At 45.9% G+C, this 13,425-nt stretch overlaps 1 protein-coding gene across 7 annotated transcripts in view; it reads right to left on the reverse strand.

Annotated features, from left to right (window-relative positions):
• The window catches only part of LOC120947859 (tensin-2), a 109,196-nt gene extending 99,901 nt beyond the window's left edge, over nucleotides 1–9,295 (reverse strand). For all 7 annotated transcript variants that reach the window (XM_049606326.1, XM_049606322.1, XM_049606328.1 and 4 more), the window contains exons 1-2: nucleotides 8,855–9,295; nucleotides 3,823–4,872 (exon numbers count right to left, since the gene is read on the reverse strand). In XM_049606326.1, the coding sequence (XP_049462283.1) occupies nucleotides 3,823–4,872; nucleotides 8,855–8,920 (1,116 nt within the window). In that variant the 5' untranslated portion in view covers nucleotides 8,921–9,295. The remainder of the gene's footprint in view (nucleotides 1–3,822; nucleotides 4,873–8,854) is intronic.
• Between the last annotated feature and the right edge of the window lie 4,130 nt (nucleotides 9,296–13,425).

Consider the following 13,425-nt stretch of genomic DNA (forward strand, 5'->3'; position numbering starts at 1 on the left):
GAAATGCAAATAGTAGAGTTTAAGGCGAGAAACCTTTGGTCACATAAGACACCGCACGCCTATGATGCGCGTAGTCAGTGGGACGGAGTGAACTGGTATGTAAATCAACTGATAAAGCACGAAGATAGATTAATAATACCGCAATAAGTAGTCCTATAATGTGTGCGCAAGTGTTGTGCAAGTTTATCAAAATGACTCAATCCCATACGTTGTGTGTCGTGTTGAAGTTAATGTCACTAAAATAGTCACACACTGTTGTTACGCAAAAGCAGAAGAGCTCAACCGCGCTCAGCCCTGCATCAAACATCCCGAGCGTTTCCCGATCGTTCGATCTTGGTGTATGTAAAGCGCAAGAACAAAACCACCACGACCCCGACCGCGGTACACACCGCCAAATGCAAAACGGCGGCCCGGTTCGTTCTGCCTGCTTTTTGCGCCTTCCTTCTCGTGGACCGCTGCTTTTTGCCCTTCTTCCGGAGAACCTTCCGGTGCGCCGTATGGTAAAACTGTAGTGCGCGTTGTGCGCATTGCTTTTCGGCTTTTTCTCTTTCCCACTCTCCCGTGCGATGCTGAACAGTCAAATCTCGCTTTGTTTTTGGTTGGAAACTTGATCCGCTCGACAGGAAATTAGTTTTTGGATTAGCCGGGCCTAGAACACACGCGGCCGAGGTGACGCATTTACGGAAGCTGGCATTTTTGGTGGGGACGCCCAATTGGCGACGATGTGAGCCGGCAGCCGTACCCGAGAGCGTGACAAATCGATCGGCAATGGAATGCCGTACTGCCGCGAGGCTGAAGGGTCTGTGAGATGCAGATCCGGTTGGAAGGATCGCGGACGCGTCCACATACAGTGTAAGCAAGAGAGAAGGAGAGAGAAAAAGAGATAGGGAGAGTGGTGGTGGACGATAAGTGCATTTATTTTCGTTGCTTCTCCTTACTGTGGCGTGCCACTTAACAACTCTTTTCGGGCAGAAGCAGTGGGCGCACACTTTCAAGCAAGGCAAGGCCCTTCGGCCGAGTGTGAGTGTGTGTTTGTATGTGTGGGGGACTGATGCAGCGTTGGAATTGGCGGAAGGAGCGCATGGAGATCCCAACATAACAATCAAAGTGCATCGGAATGTGTGTGTGGAAGTGGGACTTTTCTTAAGTGCAACACTCTGGGCAAGGAAAAGTGCTTGTAAAAGTCGCGTGCTAAAATAAACGTTGCTGTGTTGCTTCCTCGAAAGTAAATGCTTTCAGCATACACAGACCACTGGGAGTGGGTGTTGTGCATTAATTTGAAATCGAAAAAGAACAGGCCACAAATGATCGAACGGTCTTTTAATCATTCCGCCTCCAGCGGCGCATTAAAATGGAAGAAAAATGGCACGTTTTAATTGAAACTCCACTTCACAGTGAGAAGAAAAAAAAAAAACAAAACCCAAAGGAGGGTCCTCTACCACCGCAAAGGGGGTGGTGATGGTAAATTGAAATCCATATCGCACACAGCAAAACCGATCCTTCTTCCCACCCAAGTGACACACTAGAAAGTGAAACATAAACCACCGAAACGATTCATTCCCAGCGTTGCACTCCGCGCGCACCGCGCACGCCCCGTTTGACATCGTTGCGCTCCCTCCAAAGAGTACAAAAAGAAACCATAAACATTTGCAACATTATTCCCTTTTTTCAGCACAACCCGACGCGGAGCAGGAGGGATGGTTTGGTGGGTCTTTGCTCGAGAGAAAACGAATCGATTTAACATCTTGCTGCTGCTGCTGCTGTTCCGCTTTTTCTTGCGGTCAGGGCGTCAGGTTATGCGCGGTTTCTTCGAACAACAAAAAAAGAGGGCACAAACAAAACAAGCGTAAGCGTCTGTGGTGCAACGCTGAAACATAAAACGCTCTCCTACCTTGCATCCCTCCCTCCTCGCCAAAACCCTTTGATGAAATGCGCGTGGAAATCGAAAACTTCCCCCGTGGATGTAAAACGTATTAATAAAAGAACACACCACGCGCGCGCACACACACACACACAGTCCAAGAGAAACGACCCGAACCAATTGGGGAGGAGGCAGGGAAGGTTTTTGGGGTGGGCAATGCCGCCCGAGGATCGGGGGATTGATAACATTGCATTTTATGAATGGTAACCACCTCCTGCCAAGCACACACTAAAGCAAATAAAAAGCAAGGGCACCATTGCTGCACCAGCGCTGTTGTGTCAGTGTATGTGTGTGTGTGTGTGTGTATGGGGGGTTTGTTTACCCGTGCTTATGCTTACCAGGGTTGGTTCATTCATTCATTTGGCCCGGTTGTGCTAAATCATTCATTCATTCGCCAACCAACATAGTACACTGTTCCGCATGCGTCTCGGCCGGAACCGCTCCGATCGAGCCTTACCAAGACGGTTTTCTGGACTCGAGCGACTGGATTTCCTTGAATGGCAACCGGCCCCACCTCGCGTTTGTCGAACTTGTAATTTGTTGTGCGAACCACCGTGCGAGGAAGAGGAAGACAGTCGCGGTGCTGCACCTCGCTCCGGTTTCGATTGTCAACCCGCGTCAACGGCAATGTATATGGAGTGTAGGCGAACCTGATCTCCGGCGCATAGGACCAAAAGACGACGCTCGTACTGTGCGCAACGAATTCATCCCAGTTTTGATAGCCTGTCATGACGTTCAAGTTGTGCAGGGTGAGCCAGAATGAGACCGTGATTGGGCCGTCATGTCTCCGGAGCAAGAACTCGTTTGGCGAACTTTACCTTCTTGGACGAGGACTTGTGCTTCTAAGTCCGCTATTGCTGTTAGTCTAGTTTCTTTCTCTTCATATAAATATGATGAATTCAATGAATAAGCATTAAAGCTTAAAACATTGCTTGACTCAACATTTTTTTTTTTTCAATTCAATTAATGCAGTCAGTTATTTTTTCACGCCTTTAAATATGAAGAGTACGATCCCAATTTGCTACACACTCTGCTGGAATATTGAAGCTTTCCAAAATCCAAGAAACGGGGAAAAGAACACATATGCAAGTACTCATGTCCGTACTTCATGTTTGTCAAAGCCGTCTCCCCTTGGCAGCCTCACCCATTCCCGGTCCCGGTGCAAACGTTATGGCCAACGAGCAAGTCACGACGCAGTCCGGCACTACATTTGACGTGTTGCTTTCCTCTTCTTCAGTTTTCACGCTTACCGATCGCTGACAACTAATCGATAGGAAAGGGAGAGGGGACACGGAAAACAAGATCCAATGTTTGTTTTAGCATAAAAATCACGCGAGAAGCACAAACGTAATGCATGCGAGAATAATATTGACAGCTTCTAAGCAAACAGCGACCGCGAATGGGTAAAAGGTAGAAAGCTGAGGTGTTGTTTTGCTAGAATTCCAGTATCAATGTACCCGGTTGACTGGATTTACTGTTTTAGTAGTTAGAGTACTTCGTTTTGTTTTTGGTTTTGATCAGCGTTCTCCTGGTTTGAATAATGAAAAATACATAATTTGCACAAAATACACGAAAACAATAAATGCTTTTATCTAATAAAAAAAAAATCTATTTTCCCTTTTTCAGTTGAATTGAAAACTGGAATTGTGTTCTTCAGCGTTGAAGCTTCCCGCCTTTTCAAACACAGCCTTGCCACAAACCAATGCAACGCTTTGCACCAGCGCCATCTATTATCAACCAAACAAACTAACGAAGCGTTGCACAGTGAGCGAATGTCGCTCTTACTTCGTTCAAAATTTTACTTTGAAAAGTGAACCACTTTTTATGCCATTTCAATTTGCTCTCGCCACAATATTATGTTTAGTGGAACTTTAGTAACTAATTTAAGCATTTCCACTTACCTTTTCTAGTCGCACGCACTGCTGATGGCAGGTGAAATCGCACACCACGCAGCGCAATCCAATGTCCAGATGGAGCGCCTTGTGGCACTGCTGACACAACCGATCGTACGACGGTGGCAGAATCTGGAAAATGTGCGTAAACTTTACCGCCTCAACACTCGCCACCGGCGGTGGTTCCACCAGAAAACGGGTAAACTTTTTCGTGTCCGCCAGCAGGCGCAACTGTGCCTCCCGATGCGCCTGGTCGCTGGCCACCGCGGCCGCCGTCGCCCGCGTCGCCTCCGATCCTACATTCTTTGGTGTGAGCGTAATGATACGAGCGTCATGGAAATTTTGACCTCGCTGGGGATTGGCATTCAGCTGTCTCAGTATCTGCGACGGATCTTCGTCAATGAACGGTATGCTACCCTCGCTGCTGCCCGGTGCTATGATTTCGTTCTTGTTCTCGTCAACCGGTGCAGTCGCTTTGCCGTCGCTCTGGACACCACCGTCGTCACAGACTTTTATCGACGGCACCACGACATCGTAGTTCCCATTTCCATTGCAATCGATCTCATCCCTGCCGGCGCCGCTTTGCTGATGTTCCAGCGACACGTTTGCCACCGTTTCCGGCAGCTTCACCACAATCTGCTGCGTGGTGGCGGTGGTCGTTATGCGACGGTCCGGCTTTGGAGGTGGCTCGCCACGGTCTGAAAACTTCCGCTGAGGCTTCGGTGCGCCCTCCGCCGCTGCATTGTCCGGCTTTTGGGGAACGGGCTCGTCGAAGCTAAACTTGACCGTGTTCAGGTGGCGCGTTAGCTTGTCGTTTTCGGTGTTGCGGGTGTAGGTCGTGCTCTTGAGATTCGAGGACTTGAGGCGCGACTTTTGGAGCAGCTGCTGCTGGAGTCTATCACGGCCGGCATCGTTCGGAGGCTGCGTCTCCTCGCTGCTCTCGTTGTCAAAGTCGGCGTTCCGGTTCGGGGCCAGCAACCGTTGCTCGAGTTTCTCCGCGTCCGATAGCAGCGGACGTCTAACGGCGGGAAGTAACTGGAGCTTCTGGGTATCCTCCGGCTGGAATTGGAAAATACAGCGAAAAATCAATGCAGCTCAATCTTTTACTCACTGTCAATTGCATTCTTAAGAGAGGAGAAAAAGTAGTAACTCTACGTCAAGAAACAGTTTAAACCGTAACTTTCACCGATAAACCATTTCCACAAAGGGGTTATTGTTCCAGATTTTGCAATCATATTCCCTGCACAGGGTACAAGGCACAGAGTACAATTTTCCTGAATCTCAGAGCTTCAATTTCCCGGGCAACAGTTACGGGCAGGGACAATTGCACATGCTCGTAAATTTCCTGTCCGTAACAGTTTGCAGTCGGACGGTCGTTTGATACACAGACGGCCCCAGCAGCCAAAAGCCAGGAAAATGGTCTCCCGCTTGACCGGTCAACGAGTGGCGATTCGGTTCGTTCTCTTTCGTGGAACCCAAGAGCGCACTCGAAAAGCCCAGCACACCACCGACCACGATAATCAGACATCGAACGATTGGGAATGGAGATTTATGGACACTTACGACACTCCCGATGGTACACGCGGCAACTGGTGGACCACTAGTGGACGAGTGATTAAAAAGTTTCCTCTTTTGGCCCAAACGTATAGGGGTCATACTGGGACAGACAACAAAAAATGGAACATACCGAGCCTTGGCAGACTGAGTTTGGGATGCTCAGCGGGACATTCAAAATGGACGGCACGTGTCTGAGTTAGGATGGTCATATTTGTCTTGCTTGTGCTGGAGTTATTTGTTGTAGAAAGTAAAATATGATTTGCAACTGGGCAATAAATGCTTTTCACAAAGTTATGCATGTTCAATCATTTTGATTGAGAAGTTTGCCGGGCTATCGTATTGATTTTGGAAACTTTGAATGCATGAATTACCTTAGAACTTGCTGACAAGCACCCATTTTTATTTGTTTGTTCACAACTTCCCAAACGCCACCAGCTTCCATTCATAGTATTGATTAACGCACTACCATCAAACTCATCGCCCTCTGCCAGTTCTAGTTGCGTAAACGCACGCACTTTACTATTGAATATCCATCATAGTTAACGCAGCGAGAAGGGCTGAGTGTATTGATTTGCGGCACACAAAACGGCATAAATTGAGTTTAAGTGATGTGACAGCATTTCTGTGACAGTGACAATAATCTCGACACTCTACACTGCTGGTTTGGGGTTTGCGTTCTACTCAATGTCCCAGTCCCAACCACGATGCGCTGTTGTGCATCTTGCTTCAATCGACACTTGGTGATGCTCTTTGTGGCCGAGTTCTTTCCCTTCTCTTAGGACGCGGGTAAAAGCAGGTTCTCATTTCATCGGTATCGGTAAGAGCTCTGTGTAAATCTGTCGTCACCTTTTCCTTTTTCGTGCTCACTCCCGGCAGCTCAGCTGATACAATAAACTTACACGTGACCCGGAAAAGAGCGCTTAGGAATGGACTCAACCAAACACAAGTTGAAATACTGCCGTATTCTATCTTTTTTTTTGTTCTTGCTAGTTTCACCCTTAGCATACACGCATCCCTCACTGACGGATTTAATGTAACGGCAGCACCGATAATTGATACTTTCTTTGCGCGTTTTTACTGAGTTCCGCGTACCACTGCTGCGAGCCACCGGTAGGTAAATATTTGCTTTTCGGATATTCCCTTCCCACGTCTTTGGTCGGTCTGATTTGATGCATCGTTGCTTATGCAATTAGAATTTCTCGACTCGTTTGTGGAAACCTAATACTTGAACCCGGTACCACCCGCTCGTCATTCGTAGGGTGTGATGCAATGCTCTTCCGAAGGGCTAATCCTGAATATCCGTAGGTGTACGCTGTCGGCAGGAATCATCGAAACATTCCGCATCCGAATCGAAAGGGAATATTTGAGAGTGGAAGAGGGGAAGAAATGTGTGGAAGTAAGTTTTGTTTTTGTTTTGCCAAACGCCAAACTCAATCGACGTAAATGACTTTTCGCCTCTGGGGCAGGGAGACATCTACAGGTCCGCGCACTGCTGGAAAATACCATCTGCTTCCGACTCGAAATGGTTTGGCCTTGCTTTGTGCACGGTAGCGCACACATTGTGGCGTATGGGGGATGTGGGATTGAAAAAGGAGATAAAAATTAACACTAATTGAATTTTTGAAATCATTCGATTTGGTTCGCTTCAACTGGTGGCTTTGCTTTCGTCTTGTTCTTTATTTTTCTTCGGATTTAACGATAATTTGAAATGCGTTTTTCAAGCATTTTTTAACGATGATATAATAAACATTTTACTGCCGTTGATGTTGGTTTAATGTGACCCAAACATCTGTAGAGACTAGAAAAGAAGTTAGAATACCTTTCATGATAAATATTCGAATGTATCTATTACATATTAATTCATTAAAAACTGTTCTATAAAATCATTTGAAGCCATCAATTTTGGTATGCCAAATACAGGATACAAATAAGGTGCAGTTTTTGGCAGTAAAACAATATCCTATTCCTAAAAGTTTCCTCTTCTTGGAAACATTCGTTGCTCCGGTTTCCCACATCCGTCAAACCCCTGCACAGCGTGAAAGAATTGGCGTTGAAATTTGCAACCTTTGTGGTTTGCAAGACTGACCAGTTGCGGCTTCACGCAGAGTTCTGCTGAAAAGTGGGATGGGAAAATAATGCTGGCGGCACTTTAGCAAACACATCGAGCGGCGAAACGGGCCAACGTCTATCCCGTTTTGACCGATAATTGGATAATGATTCGATCGATCTGCTGACATGTGGCTATGATATATTGGACCGGCATTGGGCCGAGGGATAGAGTCGTCTCTGGTAGATTTGCTTTCTTCAAACCGCAACGAGCGGTTGGTAAAGAAAACGGTGTTTGTAATTTCCGGCCTAGCGCAAGGCACGATATGGTAGAGTGTCCAGCTGTAAACAGAGTCTGCACAACACTCCGGGAAAGCCATACCATACCGTACCGGTAATATCCGTGCGAAAGCCGCATGATGGATGTATTACTTTGTGGCTTTTGCGAATGCTGCGTATGATTTAAAGATCACGACCGCAAAGCGGTGTGGATCGTGTTATGCTACACCTTTTGCGATTCAACACAGCCGTATTTGCATCTTACGGGTTTCGCACACACACTCTTGGGCCGAATTTCAGTGCTTTCAGTTTCAACGAATAACAATTTTTCTTTTCAGAAAGACAAATATGAGTCAGTTCTCACCCTCCCCACGAGTAGCATCCTATAAGACCCCAAAATCTAAAAGTATGTAATAAAGATGGACGGTTTCTTCTGTCGTCTGCCTGCAAGCTGGTAATTAACTGTCAAAGATACACATAAATAAAACCCTTGATTTACGCCCCAACAGCGGGCATACATTTTGCGCGTTTCCATTGCACACTTTCTTGGAGATGTATTTTAGAACGATGGGCAGGCGAAAGCAATCCCAAAACACAACAAAAAGCCCAAAATCTAGGTCATCCGCATCAAATAGCACCGGCATCAAGGCTGTGCTGCTGCATATACGGTATGTGCGAGGCTGCATCGAAAGGAACCTACACGGGCAATCGTGAATGGATGTTCGTTGTGAATGGGAATTGCAGTGCCTGTCATTTTCATTTTCGCACGACGCAAACCTCATGCCTTGCGTGGGTAGTTGTGTTGGGGGTGAAAATGCTGTTAGTCCTGTCCGGATGTGTACTTGTTCCTGCTTTGACAACGATTTCACGAGTGGTTGTTGCATAAAATGGTAAAAATCTTTGCTGGATTGACAATAGCACAAGGAGGGTAGTGCAAGATGTAATTATGCTTATGTGGATCATTAAAGTGTTAATATGCAACTGTCACTTCAAACTACAAAGTGAATTAATCCGCGCACAAACCAGCGAGTTGGCCCTCTAATCTCTTGTAATCTATTTTAACGAGCCTTACTAATTGCTCTCATAAAACACTAACAGTAATCAAGTAATGTCTCCTTATTTATTACAGTCGTCGCTGCACTCGCTCGTTGCTACTCACGTTCAGTATCGGACTGCTGATTTGGGGCCGTTTTTTCTCCTTTGAACAGAGGCAACCCCACGGCATCTTACGGTGGGTGGAAGGGTTGCCACTGTCCTGATTACGCACACACACACACACTCGCACAGCTCACTCCCAGCTAGAGCGGCTCACTTTCACAAAGAATGTTATATGGGTTTGCACGGAACAATAAGAACACAAACTGACACAATGCGGTACAAGTCTTTTCCGAATGCACATGCCGACAGGAGCGTTTCTGTCGTTTCATTGTCTAGAGCTGTTCGCTCCTTTCTCCCGCAGATGATTCTTTACGGCGTGTATTGAGTTTCACATTTCACTGTCACTTTCATTACGACAACAGGATATTGTGGTGAGGTGTTGCTGGTAAATGTTCTATTTGCGTTTGCATCCTTGAATTTCGTACCATGCTCTTGGGGCCATCGAACTGTAAAGAGAGAAAATATAATTGAAATGTTGAAGATTATTGTTTGCCTTAAAAACTTTCAGACACGAAGTATTACTTATGCTTATAATAATTCGAGGTTTTCGTAAGAAATCGTCCCAAAGACTCGATGTGGAGTATAAAATAACATAATATATACTATTTGATCCAAATGCATTATTCACCTAACAACACTCTATCGTCAATCTAATTTGCTAAACAAGCAACTATCTCTATATGTGTACACACCCATCATCACCCCATCATCATCATCATCATCAGCTTTCACTGCTAGTTCAAATAACGCCCTAACTAATTGCACCGTAAGGTTCATGTGTACCTTTATCCCGATTTATCCTTCACGTCAAATGCACACACATCGCACCATCCACTAAAGCAAAGCGATACGTTAAGAGCTTACCAATCGGGACGCTCTCGAGACGAGGAGTGTTCCAAAGTTATTCAGCGTTAATGCGCGAAATGTACATAAATATGTGTATTGCACGTACTGCACAAATACTGTGTGCAATTACTGATTCACTAGTGACAGCGTTTACCATCGCAAGCGGAGAAAGAGTACACACACGCCTTCATTCCGGACGGTGACGATCGACGATGATGATGCACACGCCATCCTCACGTTTCTGCGTTTATGTCGAACCCCTTAAATGGCGATATTTCTCGTGTTTGATTTTGGATGAGAGGGCGCAACGTTCAAGCGCAAGCGGGAATGGTGAATTGCTTCAGCTAAAGTGATTATTGATTTGAAGATAAACATTGCCAAAAAGAATTTGCTATTTAAATAATTGCTAATCCGTTTTTGATAATCGATTTGCAATTTTGGGACACGGTTTAATGTCTGTTCGCGCCACTATGTGTGGTGGTGTGGTGACTAATCTTCATACCATACCCCACCCTCGCTGCCTTAAGATAACATCAATTTCCGCGAAAAAAATCGTTTGCAAAACAAATCCTTGTTCAGCGTGAGGACTGGTACATTGTAGCTGGATTTAAATACAACATCTTTAAGCCCCTGGAACAGCCCCCTCAACCACCATGTCGAAGCCTGCTCCTCGTTTTGCCATCATACTGCCATCCGCTCTGTTGCTAGCTTTTCCGCACATCTTGTCAATCGTACTAAAGTGCATTTTTGCATTTCTATTGCTGTTTTGTTTCGCTTCACACGATCTAACACCCCCTTTTTAGCGTTTGGCTGACCGTAGCTTCGCTACCACTAGCTCACGTATCGTGTCCACATGTCGTGAGGGAAGCATACAAGAACGTAACAGCGAATATACACATACGCTGTCTGGCACCAACGTACCAAGCGGGTCCAGCTTTTGAAGAGTTATTTGCTTTCATTTGTCATGCGCCGTAGCTGGCCGCATGCTGGAGCGAATCTGGCGAAACTGGCAATGGAATTCTTACCGATCGGTGGTCGGCCGCCTGACAAATGCAACCAACGGTACAGCGGGACTAGGTTTCTGCTTGGCGCGCATTAGAAACTGTCTGTTTGCATTTTGTGGCTGTTCGTTCTCAAAAGAATCACCATTTACCGACACATACGACCGCGGCGGGACAGCATAGTACTGGCGAGAGGACAGTTGTGTTTTACTTCAACTTTTTTCTTCTTTCTGAGACGCCTTCCGGGAGAGTTGGAATCTCGGCGGTATAATCTTCCCGATACATCTCGCTCGTACAGAGGCGGCAGAGCTGCACCTACATCGCTCTAGCAGGAGGATAGCAGCAACACTACGTGCTCTCGAAACGCGGCTTAATCTCATCGTTTGCGATTCGTGCCGCACTGCCGATGGATAGCGGCCCGTCCTCTCGAATCGATCCACGGCCGCCCGGCCAGACCCGATGGGATTGACTTTTGCTGTCAATACATATCATTGTTCCCGCGTGAAGGGCTCTCGCGGAATACGTGTGGGTTTGGAGAAAGTTTGCTTCCAACAGCGGGCTGGCGACGGAGCCCGCCCAGCTTTCGTTCCCAGCTCCCCACTTCGTTCGATTTTCGTTTATGGGTTATATAGCACAAACAGTAATCGACACATGCGGCGGCTGCACGTTGATTGGAATCGGAACTCCAAACACAGGCACACTGGGAGTGCTTCCAGAAAGGAGAGTGCCTTTTGTAATGCTACATTTCCGGCAAAACCTTCAAGACAAAAGCTATCTGCGTGGGATGAAGCTGGGCCGCGTAGCGGAAAGCCTCGATTGCATCGAAGCTCTCTTCGTAAACCCGTAACCATAACACTGCACATTAAATGGGTGAAAACGGAGCATAAAGACGGGGTTGAGCGGTTGGGATTGATATAAAATGCAACATTCAATTCCACTACTTGACAGTGTGATTATAGCAGCTGCCATGGGAGAGGGTAAAATAAACACAATAAACATCAAACGAAACTGGTAAAAGGTGCCAACGTATCTAGCTCGAGGTGTTATCGTAAGTAGAAGGATAAATGTTAAGCAAAACGATCTGGAACGTTTGTCTAACATTTTTGAAAAGTTTGCCACATTGCATGACTAAAACTGGCAAGATGAATTCTTCTGACGGATTAGAATTGAAGAAAAATAGAATCATTTGTAAAAAGAAAAGGATCAACTTAACATGGTTGCATTGAAGTATTAACAACACATGAGTTCGATTCTTTTGGGCCCACAAAAAAAACATTCAAACTGATCAAGACAAACGATTCTCTAAACTCGGATAAATTGTGACTTAATCACATCCAGTCGTTTGAAACATATTGCACGCAAAAAAAAAAAAATGCAATCAAGCGCTCGACGCATTCCTTCGTTCGGAAGAAAAATACAAAACGGCTTAACATGAACGTAATAAATGTTCACACTTCACTCCGCCTGACAGTGACGGCTTGACGGGAGGGAAGATGTATGAAAAATTAAGCAAAAACTTCAACCCAAAGATCGCTTCCCGGTTCCCGGGGCACACTGCACCCTGGCTCGTCGTTCACGAACAGACAACCCGGCCGAACACAAAGCAGAATCCGGGCGAACACAAATTACTTGCACATTAAATGCTCATCTATCAAAGGGGAGCCACCAGCAAAGTGCAAAGTGGTTTTTCACTTTTGTTATTGCTCTCGATTTCATTTTGGGATGTGCGCGGTGGCACAGGCCACTGGTCCACACAACGCCATATGCATACCGCGCGGTCGCAACTGAAATGCAATACCGACCCGAAAGGCGAACGGCGTCTGTTTGTGGGTGCATGTGCCGGAATCGAATGCACAATTTATTACATTTTATAATTCATTCCAGAGCTTCAGCGCTGGGATTTGGGAAGCCGAAATATATTGGACGGCTATAAATAACTGACAGAAACATCAGCGTGCGTGCGAAACGGGTAAGATATGCCAGGCCCTACCGAACAGGATTGGAGCGTGTGCGCGTGAAAAGATGAGAATATTCTTAATTTCGAACAAATGATTCAAGATAACAGATCAATTACATCAGCGATCCGGAGGAAAAGGAACCAAGAATGAGAATTAAACAATACAACAATTTTGATGCATTAAAAACATTGGGCAAAAGCTCGTTATTGCAACTGATCAGATATCGAAGATATGATGTTCAAAGTGTGGGTTTTCCTGATGAACGATAGTGTGCCTCGTTGCGGTCCTCTTTGTACGACAGCAAAAAACACAAAGTAGTGGGTGCAGCACAATTGTTTTACGCTCAGTTGATGGAGTTCATTTCGATGATGACCTAACGCATGATTCCAAATTCAGATCACGGGGAAATGAATTCATCCTCAGTTTGGAACGGGGGTAAAGTGAAGATTGTAATCGAAGCACGCCCCGTCTTTCCCCATGCAGAAGATGGCTTAAAACACGAACAAATTACGTTTCACGGCAAAGCAAGGCTATCAGATAGAAGGATTTATTTGAATCTAAATGGATTTAGGGGTACTGGTTGAATGCATGAGTCAGAATGGCATTGAATTGAAAAGTTGGTGACTTTATTAAAAAAAAAAACAACACACTCTAATGCTACCCCAGTCAAAACACGAAATAAGCAAAGTTTGTGGTCCACCCCGCTGACAGAGCGATTATTTCAATCAACATCTATCAATTAACTAATGAGTGATTGAAGGCAGCGC

The sequence above is a fragment of the Anopheles coluzzii genome, chromosome 2 (genome assembly GCF_943734685.1).
Source record: "Anopheles coluzzii chromosome 2, AcolN3, whole genome shotgun sequence".
Classification (NCBI taxonomy): domain Eukaryota; kingdom Metazoa; phylum Arthropoda; class Insecta; order Diptera; family Culicidae; genus Anopheles; species Anopheles coluzzii.